General features: G+C 41.1%; 1 protein-coding gene across 3 annotated transcripts in view; it reads left to right on the plus strand.

Annotated features, from left to right (window-relative positions):
• The window catches only part of COQ3 (coenzyme Q3, methyltransferase), a 37,291-nt gene that overhangs the window by 10,168 nt on the left and 14,598 nt on the right, over positions 1–12,525 (plus strand). For all 3 annotated transcript variants that reach the window (XM_080667071.1, XM_080667069.1, XM_080667070.1), the window contains exon 2: positions 217–334. In XM_080667071.1, the coding sequence (XP_080523197.1) occupies positions 276–334 (59 nt within the window). In that variant the 5' untranslated portion in view covers positions 217–275. The remainder of the gene's footprint in view (positions 1–216; positions 335–12,525) is intronic.

A 12,525-nucleotide genomic window follows, 5' to 3' on the forward strand; every position in this document is an offset into this window, starting at 1 on the left:
GGTGTGAAAAAACTTTTACATATGCATACTTATGCCAACTACAATTTCAGAAATGTCTGATTGGAGTTAGATGGTGGAATGCAAGACCTTTATTTTATATTTTAGAATAAAATCCAAAATTAAAAAAAACACCTTTTAGTTTCTTCAAGTACATGTATATTAAGGATTCATACTGTGCTTTCTGTAAACATTTAATTTTTTTTCCAATCTATCTAGAGAATCAGCTCAGTTGGACTCTACAAATTAAACCATGGGTTTTCAGTAAATACAGGATCATGTGGTTCAAATCCTATAGAATGACTTTTGCCTGCTTGAATACAATGAAAAGTTACAGGTAAGTTTATTCATTACTGTGGCAAATGGTTACATAATTATGTAAATAATAGTTTTGTATTGGTTGTGTTTAATAACCCAGTCAGTATTTAATAGCTCACATGATTTGATTAAGGTACTTTTATTTATCTACATATTCTTTTTTTTTTTTTAAATATATTTTATTGATTTTTTTACAGAGAGGAAGGGAGAGGGATAGAGAGTTAGAAACATCGATGAGAGAGAAACATCGATCAGCTGCCTCCTGCACACCTCCCACTGGAGATGTGCCCGCAACCAAGGTACATGCCCTTGACCGGAATCAAACCCAGGACCCTTCAGTCCGCAGGCCGACACTCTATCCACTGAGCCAAACCGGTTTCGGCTACATATTCTTTTTTTTAATAAATCTTTATTGTTCAGATTATTACAGTTGTTCCTCTATTTTCCCCCCATAGCTCCCCTCCACCCGGTTCCCACCCCACACCATGCTCTTACCCCCCCGCATTGTCCTCGTCCATAGGTGTAAGATTTTTGTCCAATCTCTTCCCGCACCCCCCACACCCGCTTGCCCCCCGAGAATTGTCAGTTCACTCCTTTTCTATGCCCTTGATTCTAGTATATTTACCAGTTTATTCTGTTTTCCAGATTTCTTTATTCACTTGATTTTTAGATTCACTTGTTGATAGATATATATTTGTTGTCACTTTGTTGTTCATAATTTTTATCTTTACCTTTTTCTTCCTTTTTTTAGAGAATACCCTTCAGCATTTCATATAATACTGGTTTGGTGGTGATGAACTCCTTTAGTTTTTTCTTGTCTATGAAGATCTTTCTCTGCCCTTCAATTCTGAATGATAGCTTTGCTGGGTAGAGTAATCTTGGTTGTAGGTTCTTGCTATTCATCACTTTGAATATTTCTTGCCACTCCCTTCAGGCCTGCATAGTTTCTGTTGAGAAATCCGCTGACAGTTGTATGGGTACTCCCTTGTAGGTAACTAACTGTTTTTCTTTCTTTCTTTCTTTCTTTTTTTTTTTTTTAAATAAATCTTTATTCAGATTATTACAATTGTTTCTCCTTTTTCCCCCCATAGCTCCCCTCCACCCGGTTTCCACTCCACCTTCTGCCCTTACCTCCCCCGCAATGTCCTCATCCATAGGTGTATGATTTTTGTCCAGTCTCTTCCTGAACCCCCATACCCCTTTCCCCTGAGAATGATCAGTCCACTCCCTTTCTATGCCCCTGATTCTATTATATTCACCAGATTATTCTGTTCCTCAGGTTTTTAATTCACTTGATTTTAAGGTTCACTTGTTGATAGATATGTACTTGTTGTTCATAATTTTTTTTAAAATATATTTTATTGATATTTTACAGAGAGGAAGGGAGAGGGATAGAGAGCTAGAAACATCGATGAGAGAGAAACATCGATCAGCTGCCTCCTGCACACCTCCCAGTGGGGATGTGCCTGCAACCAAGGTACATGCCCTTGACCGGAATCGAACCCGGGACCCCTCAGTCCGCAGGCCGACGCTCTATCCACTGAACAAACCGGTTTTGGCAATAATTTTTATCTTTACTTTTTTCTTCTTCCTCCTCTTCTTAAAGAATACCCTTCAGCATTTCATGTAATCCTGGTTTGGTGGTGCTGAACTCCTTTAGCTTTTTCTTATCTGTGAAACTCTTTATCTGACCTTCAATTCTGAATGATAGCTTTGCTGGGTAGAGTAATCTTGGTTGTAGGTTCTTGCTATTCATCCCTTTGAATATTTCTTGCCACTCCCATCTGGCCTGCATAGTTTCTATTGAGAAATCAGCTGACAATCGTATTGGTGCTCCCTTGTAGGTAATTAACTGTTTTTCTCTTGCTGCTTTTAAGATTCTCTCTTTGTCTTTTGCTCTTGGCATTTTAATTATGATGTGTCTTGGTGTGGTCCTCTTTGGATTCCTTTTGTTTGGGGCTCTGTGCGCTTCCTGGACTTGTAAGTCTATTTCTTTCACCAGGTGGGGGAAGTTTTCTGTCATTATTTCTTTAGATAGGTTTTCAATATTTTGCTCTCTCTCTTCTTCTGGCACCTCCATAATTCTGATGTTGGTACGCTTGAAGTTGTCCCAGAGTCTTCTTACACTATCTTCAACTTTTTGGATTTTTTTTTCTTTTTGCTTTTCTGGTGGAGTGTTTTTTGCTTCTTTGTATTTCAATTCTTTGACTTGATTCTTGTGTTCCTCTAGTCTATTGTTGGGTCTCTATATAATATTTTTTATTTCAGTCAGTGTATGTTTAATTTCTAGTTGGTCCTTTTTCATTTCTTCGAGGGTCTCGTTATATTTATCGGCCTTTTCTAGGATATTCTTGAAAAGCCTTATAACAGTGGTTTTGAATTCTATATCCAGTCATTTCTTTTCCTCCATTTCTTTCGTTTGTGATCTGTTTCTTTGACGCCGCATTTTCACTGCTTCCCTGAGTTGGTAGGGTAGATTTGTGTGCTAGGTTTCCTATATGGCCCAGTGGGTCAGCCTCCCCAGTTAACCTGAGGAGGACACTCTTGGTGCACCCCTTTGTGGACTGTGTGTACAGCCTTGTTGTAGTTAAGTCTTGATTGTTGTTGGTATCACTGGGAGGAATTGACCTCCAGGCCAGTTGGCTGTAAGGATCAGCTGTGTCTATGCTGGGAGAAGTTCAGTGCTGGAGACACCCTTATAGGATTAGACTTGCCAAATTGCAATAGCCACTGTGCTCAGCTTGGATGGGGTGGAGTCTTAGGGCGGAGCAGACAGTCTTGGCTTCCAGTCAGCGTTGCCCTTGTGCGCGCACGCGTGCACCTTCAGACCTCTGTCTTCCCTGGCTCCCGAGTCTCTGCCCGAGAGTCCACATTCCCCCCGCAAGAGCATGGGTCCCCAGGGGCTCGCCTGGAACTGGGGTTCAGTGCATTCAGAACTGGGGCTCAGTGCAGTCAGGAGCTTCTGGCTCCCTTCCACTAGGGAAAGCCTGTGGCAACCTCTGCAGCCTTTGTGCGCACTGGCACGCGCGCACCTTCAGACCTCTGCCTTCCCCAGCTCCCGAGTCTCCGCCCGAGAGTCCAGATTCCCCCCGTAAGAGCGTGGGTCCCCAGGGGCTCGCCTGGAACTGGGGTTCAGTGCAGTCAGAACTGTGGTTCAGTGCAGTCAGGAGCTTCTGACTCCCTTCTGCTAGGGAAAGCCTGTGGCAACCTTCGCAGCCTTTGTGCACACTGGCACGCCGGGGCTCCCCGGGGTCTCCCCCAGGTCTCCAAGTCTCCGGGTGCCTTTCTCTCTACCTGACAGTCCAGACTCCCCCTGTATGAGCCTGGGTCCACGGGGTTTCACCCGGGACTGGGGTTCAGTGCAGTCAGAACTGGGGTTCAGTGCGGTCGGGGGCTTCCTTCCCCCTTCCGCCAGAGAAAGTCAGCCAGGCTCTCAGCCGCCCTTCCCTCTGCACGCACAAAGACCCTTTGCCGTACCTCCAGTTCTCTGTGAGCTTTTCTCTTTCCTTCTAGTTGTAGAATTTTCACTCAGCCAGCTTTCCTGTGGTTCTGGATGGTGTCCTTTCTGTCTTTTAGTTGTAGTTTTGAAATTGTTTTGCGAGGCAGAAGTTTAGGTGCTTACCTATGCCGCCATCTTGGTTTCTCTACTCTCTTTCTTTCTTTACTTTCTTTTTTTTTTGCATTCCAAAGCCATGCGTAGGTTTATTTTTTTAATTTTTTTTAAATTTCTTTATTGATTAAGGTATTACATATGTGTCCTTATTCCCTCATTACCACCCACCTCCCATTTATTCCCCCACCCCCCTGTTGTCTGTGTCCATTGATTAGGCTTACATGCATGCATATAAGTCCTTTGGTTGATCTCTCCCCCTTACCCCCACCCGCCCCTACCTTCCCTGAGGTTTGATGTTCTGATTGATGTTTCTCTGTCTCTGGATCTATTTTTGTTCATCAGTTTATGTTGTTCATTATATTCCACAAATGAGTGAGATCATGTGATATTTATCTTTCTCTGCCTGGCTTATTTCACTTAGCATAATGCTCTCCATCTCCATCCATGTTGTTGCAAATGGTAAGAACTCCTTTTTTACAGCAGCGTAGTATTCCATTGTGTAAATGTACCACAGTTTTTTAATCCACTCATCTGCTGATGGGCACTTAGGCTGTTTCCAAATCTTAGCTATGGTGAATTGTGCTGCTATGAACATAGGGGTGCATATATCCTTTCTGATTGGTGTTTCTAGTTTCTTGGGATATATTCCTAGAAGTGGGATGACTGGGTAAATGGGAGTTCCATTTTTAGTTTTTTGAGGAAACTCCATACTGTTCTCCACAGTGGATGCACCAGTCTGCAATCCCACCAGCAGTGCACGAGGGTTCCTTTTTCTCCACATCCTCGCCAGCACTTGTCATTTGTTGATTTGCTGATAATAGCCATTCTGACAGGTGTGAGATGGTACTGCATTGTTGTTTTGATTTGCATCTCTCTGATGATTAGTGACTTTGAGCGTGTGTTCATATGTCTCTTGGCTTTCCTTCTGTCTTCTTTCGAAAAGTGTCTATTTAGATCAGTTGCCCATTTTTTGATTGGGTTGTTTATCTTCTTTTTGTTAAGCTGCATGAGTTCCCTGTAAATGTTGGAGATTAAATCCTTATCGTTGATATCATTGGCAAATATGTTCTCCCATGCAGTGGGCTTTCTTATTTTTTTATTGATGGTCTCCTTTGCTGTGCAAAAGCTTTTTATTTTGATGTAGTCCCATTTGTTTATTTTCTCTTTAGTTTCCATTGCCCTAGGAGCAGTATCAGTGAAGAAATTGCTTCGGCATATGTCAGAGATTTTTCTGCCTGTGGATTCCTCTAGTATTTTTATGGTTTCTTGTCATATGTTTAAGTTCTTGATCCATTTTGAGTTTATTTTTGTGTATGGTGTAAGTTGGTGGTCTAGTTTCATTTTTTTGCATGTATCTGTCCAATTTTCCCAACACCATTTATTGAAGAGACTGTCTTGACTCCATTGTATGTTCATGCCTCCTTTGTCAAATATTAATTGAGAGTAGTGATTTGGGTTGATTTCTGGGTTCTCTGTTCTATTCCATTGATCTATATGTCTGTTCTTGTGCCAGTACCAGGCAGTTTTGAGAAGAGTGGCTTTGTAATACAGCTTGAAATCTGGTATTGAGATCCCACCTACTTTGTTCTTCTTTCTCAGGCTTGCTGTGGATATTGGGGTCTTTTTTTATTCCAGAGAGTTCTTTCTAGGTCTGTGAAATATGCCGTTGATATTTTAATGGGGAGTGCATTGAATATATAGATTGCTTTGGGTAGTATGGACATTTTAATGATGTTGATTCTCCCAATCCATGAACATGGTATGTTCTTCCCTCTGTTTATGTCTTCCTCTGTCTCCTTTTTCAGTGTCATGTAGTTTTCCACATATAGGTCTTTTACTTCCTTAGTTAAGTTTATTCCTAGGTATCTTAATTTTTTTGGTGCAATGGTAAATGGGATTGCTTTTTCAGTCTCTCTTTCTGTAAGTTCACTATTGGTGTATAGAAATGCCATAGATTTCTTGGCGTTAATTTTGTATCCTGCTACCTTGCCGAATTCATTTATTAAGTCTGTTAGTTTTTTGATAGAGTCTTTCAGGTTTTTTTACATATAATATCATGTCATCTGCAAATAAGGACAGCTTTACTTCTTCTTTTTCAATTTGGATGCCTTTTATTTCTTCTTGTCTAATTACAATGGCTAATACTTCCAGTACTAGGTCGAACAGGAGTGGTGAGTGTGGGCATCCCTGTCTTGTTCCTGTTCTTAGGGGAAATGGTTTTAGTTTTTGCCCATTGAGTATGATGTTAGCTTTGGGTTTATCATATATAGCTTTTATTATGTTGAGGTATGATCCTTCTATTCCCACCTTGTTGAGAGTTTTTATCAAGAAAGGGTATTGGATTTTGTCAAATGCTTTTTCTGCATCAATTGATATGAATGTGATTTTTCTCTCTCAATTTGTTTATGTGATGTATCACGTTTATTGATTTGCAGATATTGTACCATCCTTGCATTCCTGGCATAAATCCTACTTGGTCATGGTATATGATCTTTCTGATGTCGTGCTGGATCCGATTTGCTAGAATTTTGTTGAGGATTTTGGCATCTATGTTCATGAGGGATATTGGCCTGTAATTCTCTTTTATTGTGTTGTATTTATCTGGTTTTGGTATTAGGGTGATGCTGGTTTCATAGAAGGAGCTTGGAAGTGTTCCTTCCTCTTGAATTTTTTGGAATAGTCTGAGGAGGATAGGTTTTAGTTCTTTCTTGAATGTTTGGTAAAACATCCCTGTGTAGCTGTCTGTCCCCGGGATTTTGTTTGCTGGAAGCTCTTTGATGACTGCTTCAATTTCTTCCACAGTTATTGGCCTATTGAGATGTTTAGATTCTTCCTGATTGAGTTTTGGAAGGTTATATTTTTCTAGGAATATGTCCATTTCCTCCAGGTTGTCCAGTTTGTTGGAATAGAGTTGTTCATAGTATTTTTTAACAATCCTTTGTATTTCAGTGGGGTCTGTTGTTATTTCACCTCTTTCATTTCTGATTTTGTTTATTTGGGTCCTGTCTCTTTGCTTCTTGGTGAGCCTGGCTAGAGGTTCATCAATCTTGTTTATCCTTTCAGAGAACCAGCTCTTGGTTTTGTTGATCTTTTTTATTTTTTTTGTTTGTTTCAATGTCGTTTATCTCCGCTCTGATCTTTATTATTTCCTTCCTTCTGCTTACACTGGGCTTTTCTTGTTGTTCTCTTTCTAACTCTTTGAGTTATAGCGTTAGGTATTTTATTACCATTGTTTCTTGTTTTTTGCAGTTTGGCTTGTAGAGCTATGAACTTCCCTCTCAAGACTGCTTTTGCTGTGTCCCATAGACTTTGGATTGTTGTGTTTTCATTGTCATTTGTTGCCATGATGTTTTTTATTTCTTCCGTGATGTCTCTGGTAACCCATTCATTGTTTAATAGCATGCTGATCAGTCTCCATGTGTTTTATTTTTTTGGATTGTTTTTATTGTAGTTGATTTCCAGTTTTATGCCACTGTGATCTGAGAAGATGCTTGATATGATTTCTATCATCTTGAATTTGAAGAGACTTTGCCTATAACCCAGCATGTGGTCTATCTTTGAAAATGACCCATGTGCACTTGAGAAGAATGTATATTCTGTGGCTTTGGGGTGAAATATTCTGAAGATGTCAATTAATTCCACCTGGTCTATTGAATCATTTAGGATTGATGTTTCTTTGCTGATTTTTTGTTTAGAGGATTTGTCCAATGGTGATAGTAGGGTATTAAAGTCTCCTTCTATGATTGTATTGCTGTCAATTTTTCCTTTGATATCCTCCAGGAGTTTTTTTATGTATTCGGGTGCTCCTGTATTAGGTGCATATATGTTCACCAGGGCTATTTCTTGTTGTTGGATTGCTCCCTTTATATTATGAAGTAGCCTTCCTTACCTCTTGTTATGTCCTTCACTTTGAGATCTAATTTGTCAGATATAAGTATTGCTACCCCCACTTTTTTTTCATTTTCATTTGCCTGAAAAACCTTTTTCCATCCCTTCACCCTCAGTCTGTGTGTGTCTTTTTTCTGAGGTGGGTTATAGACAGTAGATATATGGGTCGTGTTTTCTTATCTAATCCGTTACCCTATGTCTTTTGATTGGGGCATTTAATCCATTTACATTTAAAGTTATTATTGATAGGTACTTATTTGTTGCCATTTTTATTCTTTACCCCGGTGTTCCTTCTTCGCTTCCTGTTTCTTTTTTTTACAGCAGACCTTTTAGCATTTCTTGCATTGCTGGTTTGGTCGTAATAAATTCCCTTAGTCCTTTTTTGTCTGTGAAGCTCCTGATTTCACCTTCAATTTTGATTAATAGCCTTGCTGGGTACAGTATTCTTGGATTTAGACCCTTCCTTTGCATGACTTTGTATATTTCATTCCATTCCCTTCTGGCCTGATGAGTTTCTGTTGAGAAATCAGTCGCTAGTGTGATGGGGGTTCCTTTGTAGGTAACTTTCTGTCTCTCTCTGGCCACTTTTAAGATTCTTACTTTGTTGTTGGTATTTGCCAATTTAAATATAATGTGCCTTGTCGTCGGTCGTTTGGGGTTCATTTTGCTTGGGACTCGGTGAGCTTCTTGGATCTGTGTGGGTTTTTTCTTCCCTATATCAGGGAAATTTTCTGTCATTATTTCTTCAAACAAGTTTTCTATTCCTTGCTCAGTTTCCTCTCCTTCTGGAACCCCTATTTTCAGGATGTTGTTTTGTTTTGTGTTGTCCCAAAGTTTCCTTAGGCTCTCCTCCTGCTTTTTAATTTTTTTTTTCTAGAAGCTGCTCTACTTGGGTAATTTTTCCTACCTTGTCTTCTAGCTCACTGATGCGGTCCTCTGCTTCTTCTAGGCTACTCTTGATGCTTTCTATTGAGTTCTTTACAGCAGCGATGTCATTTTTCATTTCTTCTTGGTTCTTCTTCATTTCCTCTTGGTTCTTACTCATATTGTCCAATTTGTCTTCCATTCTTTTCAGCCACCTTATGACCATTTCTCTGAATTCTTTCTCTGGCAGGTTGCTTGCCTCCATTTCATTTACTTCCTTTTCTGGTGATGCCTGCTTTTCTTTCATATGCGGGCAGTTTCTTTGTCTCCCCATGGTCTCTCTTCTCTGGGTGTCTGGTTATGTAGTTCTCTCTCTCATGTGTTGATTTAAAGGTACAAAATACAACACAACCAGGTACCACACACAAGGCACTGAATAGAAATGTATTCACAATATTAATAACCCCAAGTAAAGGTGACCACCAGAGAAAGGCAAATTAGGGGATAGGAGAGAAAGAAGAAGAGAGAAAAAAAAAAAGAAAGGAGTGCCAAAATGAAATTGGGAAAAGGAAAAAAAAAAAGTAAGAGAGAAAAGAAATAAAATAAGAAATAAAAGGGAAACAAACTGTATATATGGGGGGAAAACTCCAATAGAACAGCCACTAATCCCAGCAAATGCCAGGAACAAGTACCTGGAGATGAATACAAACTACAAACAACAATTAATATCAAGCGAGGCGAGGAAAAAGATATGCAAAAAACAAAGCAAACAAAAATAAAAACAAACAAAACAACAAAAAGAATAAGTAAAACAATCTCACAAACAAGTATAAAAAATCGATATAATCAACATTCAAGGAAACAACAACAAAAGGACAGAGAGAAAAACAATTTTTTGGATAGTGAAGACAGAGAAGAGAGAGGTGTATATGAACTAGGAGCAGGGGATTGGAAATTAGATGTATAAATAGGGTGAAATTTTAACGGGGTAAAAAGAAAGAATAGGGAAAATCTAAAGCAGGAAAAGGGTAAGAGAAAGAGGACAACAAAAGGGCAAAAGTTAGGAAGAGAGTGATGGCATAAAGGTAGAGTTGAGATGGAGTAGAATGGTGGTAAAGGAAAGATGAAAATAGAATGTAGAACACAAATCTTAAAGTCAAATAAAGGGAAAATAAAATGACACTTTTTTAAAAAAAATGTAAAATAGTAGTAGTAATAATACTGATTGAAAATAAAAATGTAATAATTAAAAAGGTAAAATCAAGTGAGGAAAAAAGAAAAAATTAGTTTCTTAAGTAAAAGATGAAAAAGAAAAAAAATAATAAAGCAAATTTTAGACAAAAATAAAATGCAGTGCCCTGCATTCCACTGCTCCTCAGTGTTGTAAGCCAGTCCTGATTTTTAAGCAGGCAGTGTGTCTTACTTTCTTGTATTCCTTAATTTGTGATTACATGAGAGTCAATTTGTGATTCAGCCCCTAGATGGCAGTGTTACTGGGTTGACTTCCGGGTGTATAGGTCCTCTCTATCCTGTGCTTAGATCCTGCTTTCCCTGTGGCACTCAATACCGGTTTGTGGGAGTGGGCTGCCCCAGATCTGGTTCTCTGATGGTCCCTCCCTGCTCTAATCCCCAGGTTTTAGAAAAACAACTTTCCCCTGCAGTCTCCTAGGGTGTCCCCAACTGGGTGATCCTATGTATTGGGCTCAGTAATCAGAAGCAAGGATTGAAAGAGGAGAAAGTGCGAGTGTGTGAACTCCAGGTCTGCGCGTAAGCCTGCACAATCCCCTTCAGATCAAAATGGGTTGCTTTTTAGAGATCCCCTCTGTTAGCAGCTCTGAGGACCCCCTTCCACATTCACAGATCACGCCAGCCCCAACATCAATGGATTTTTCTAGGTGCAGACTTCCCCCGGTCCTCGAGCTCTGGCAGTGCGCCCGTTTTCCTGTCCTGCCGGGACCAGAGACCTCACATTATCCCAGGCTAAATCTGACCTTTCCGTGGTGGAGTGTAGAGCTTCTCTGAATCCGTGTGTTTGCGCCAATTGGGGACTCGTGCTCTGCGGTTTGCAGCTGTTTGGTGGGTGCCGCAGTTGTAGATTTTCAGGTTTCCAATAACATCCACTTTACCCTTCAAGATGGCACGGTCTCCACGTCCAAGCCGGTGGCTCTGGGAGGGAACCCGGCAGCAGTGGGGGCTGCCCGGTCAGGGGACCCCCGTCCAGCAGTCTCCCACCTTCTCCTGGAGTATAGCTGTCCCTTAACTCTCCAACAGACACTCCCCATGTGACCCTCAGCTGTTCTTTCTATCTGCTCTGGGACAAGGCTCGAAACACGTCTGTCTATTCCGCTGCCATTTTTCCACCTCCCACTAACTGTTTTTCTCTTGCTGCTTTTAAGATTCTCTCTTTGTCTTTTGCCCTTGGCATTTTAATTATGATGTGTCTTCATGTGGTCCTCTTTAGATTCCTCTTGTTTGGGGTTCTCTGTGCTTCCTGGACTTGTAAGTCTATTTCTTTCACCAGGTGGGGGAAGATTTCTGTCATTATTTCTTTAGATAGGTTTTCAATATCTCGCTCTCTCTCTTCTTCTGGCACCCCCATAATTCGGATGTTGGTACGCTTGAAATTGTCCCAGAGGCTCCTTACACTATCTTCATATTTTTGGATTCTTTTTTCTTTTTGCTTTTCCAGTTGGGTGTTTTCTGCTTCTTTGTATTTCAAATCTTTGACTTGATTCTTGGGATCCTCTAGTCTGCTGTTGGATCTCTGTATATTATTCTTTATTTCAGTCAGTGTATGCTTGATTTCTAGTTGGTCCTTTTTCATATCCTTGAGGGTCTCACTAAATTTCTCAGAGGTTTCTAGAAGATTCTTGAGTAACCTTATAACCGTGGTTTTGAACTGTATATCAAGTATTTTGCTTTCATCCATTTCTTTCATTTGTGACTTTTTTCTTTGTCTCCACATTTTGGCTGCTTCCCTGTTTTTGTTTCTATGTACTGGGTAGTTGCTAAGTCTCCTTGAGTTGATAGAGTGGCCTTGTGTGGTTGGTGTCCTATAGGGTCCAGTGGCTCAGCCTCCCCAGTCACCTGAGGTAGACGCTCTTGGTGCACCCCTTTGTGGGCTGTTTGCACAGTCTTGTTGTAGTTAACCCTTGATTACTGTTGGTATCACTGGGAGGAATTGACCCCCAGGCCAATTGGCTGTGATGACCAGCTGTGTCTACACTGGAAGATCTGTTGCACAGGAGACACCCTTATGGGGCAGGACTTGCTTCAGTGGGGCTCTGGTGCTCACTGAGTCTGCCTTTTGAGTGTGTCTCTTGTGGATGTGAAGAGTTGTAATCCGGTATGGTCTCACTCTGACCACTGGGTACACTGGCTCTTGGATCTCCAAGGAGGTGCAAGGTCAGCCACTGTCTGGGGCCTCTCAGCAGGAGCTACAGAGACATCTGCAGATTCCTCCTCTTTGTATGCGGTTGGGAAGTGCCCAGCTGAGGCCCAGCTGTGAAGGAAGGCCACTGCTGCTGCCAGGTAGTGGGCCTTCTTTTGGAATCTCTGGGGCTCTCTAACCCAGCTGAAGTTTGTTTTAGGTGAAAGGACAGGCCATTCATATGCAAAAGCCAATGCTCACAGCTTGGGTGGGGTTGTAAATTGGGTGGGGCGGGGTCTCTGGGAATCACCAGTGTGGAGCAAACAGCAATGGCTGCTCTGAACCAGAGAAGTCACAAGTTCTCCGTGTCCTGTGCCCCTGTGCAGGAACAATGATCGCTGTGGAGCACCTCTAAGAGTAAGCTGCCCTTGCGTTCCTGTCCCGATGCCAGACAGTCCAGTTTCACCCTATATGT

The sequence above is a fragment of the Plecotus auritus genome (genome assembly GCF_963455305.1).
Source record: "Plecotus auritus genome assembly, chromosome: 4".
NCBI classification, from domain to species: Eukaryota; Metazoa; Chordata; class Mammalia; order Chiroptera; family Vespertilionidae; genus Plecotus; species Plecotus auritus.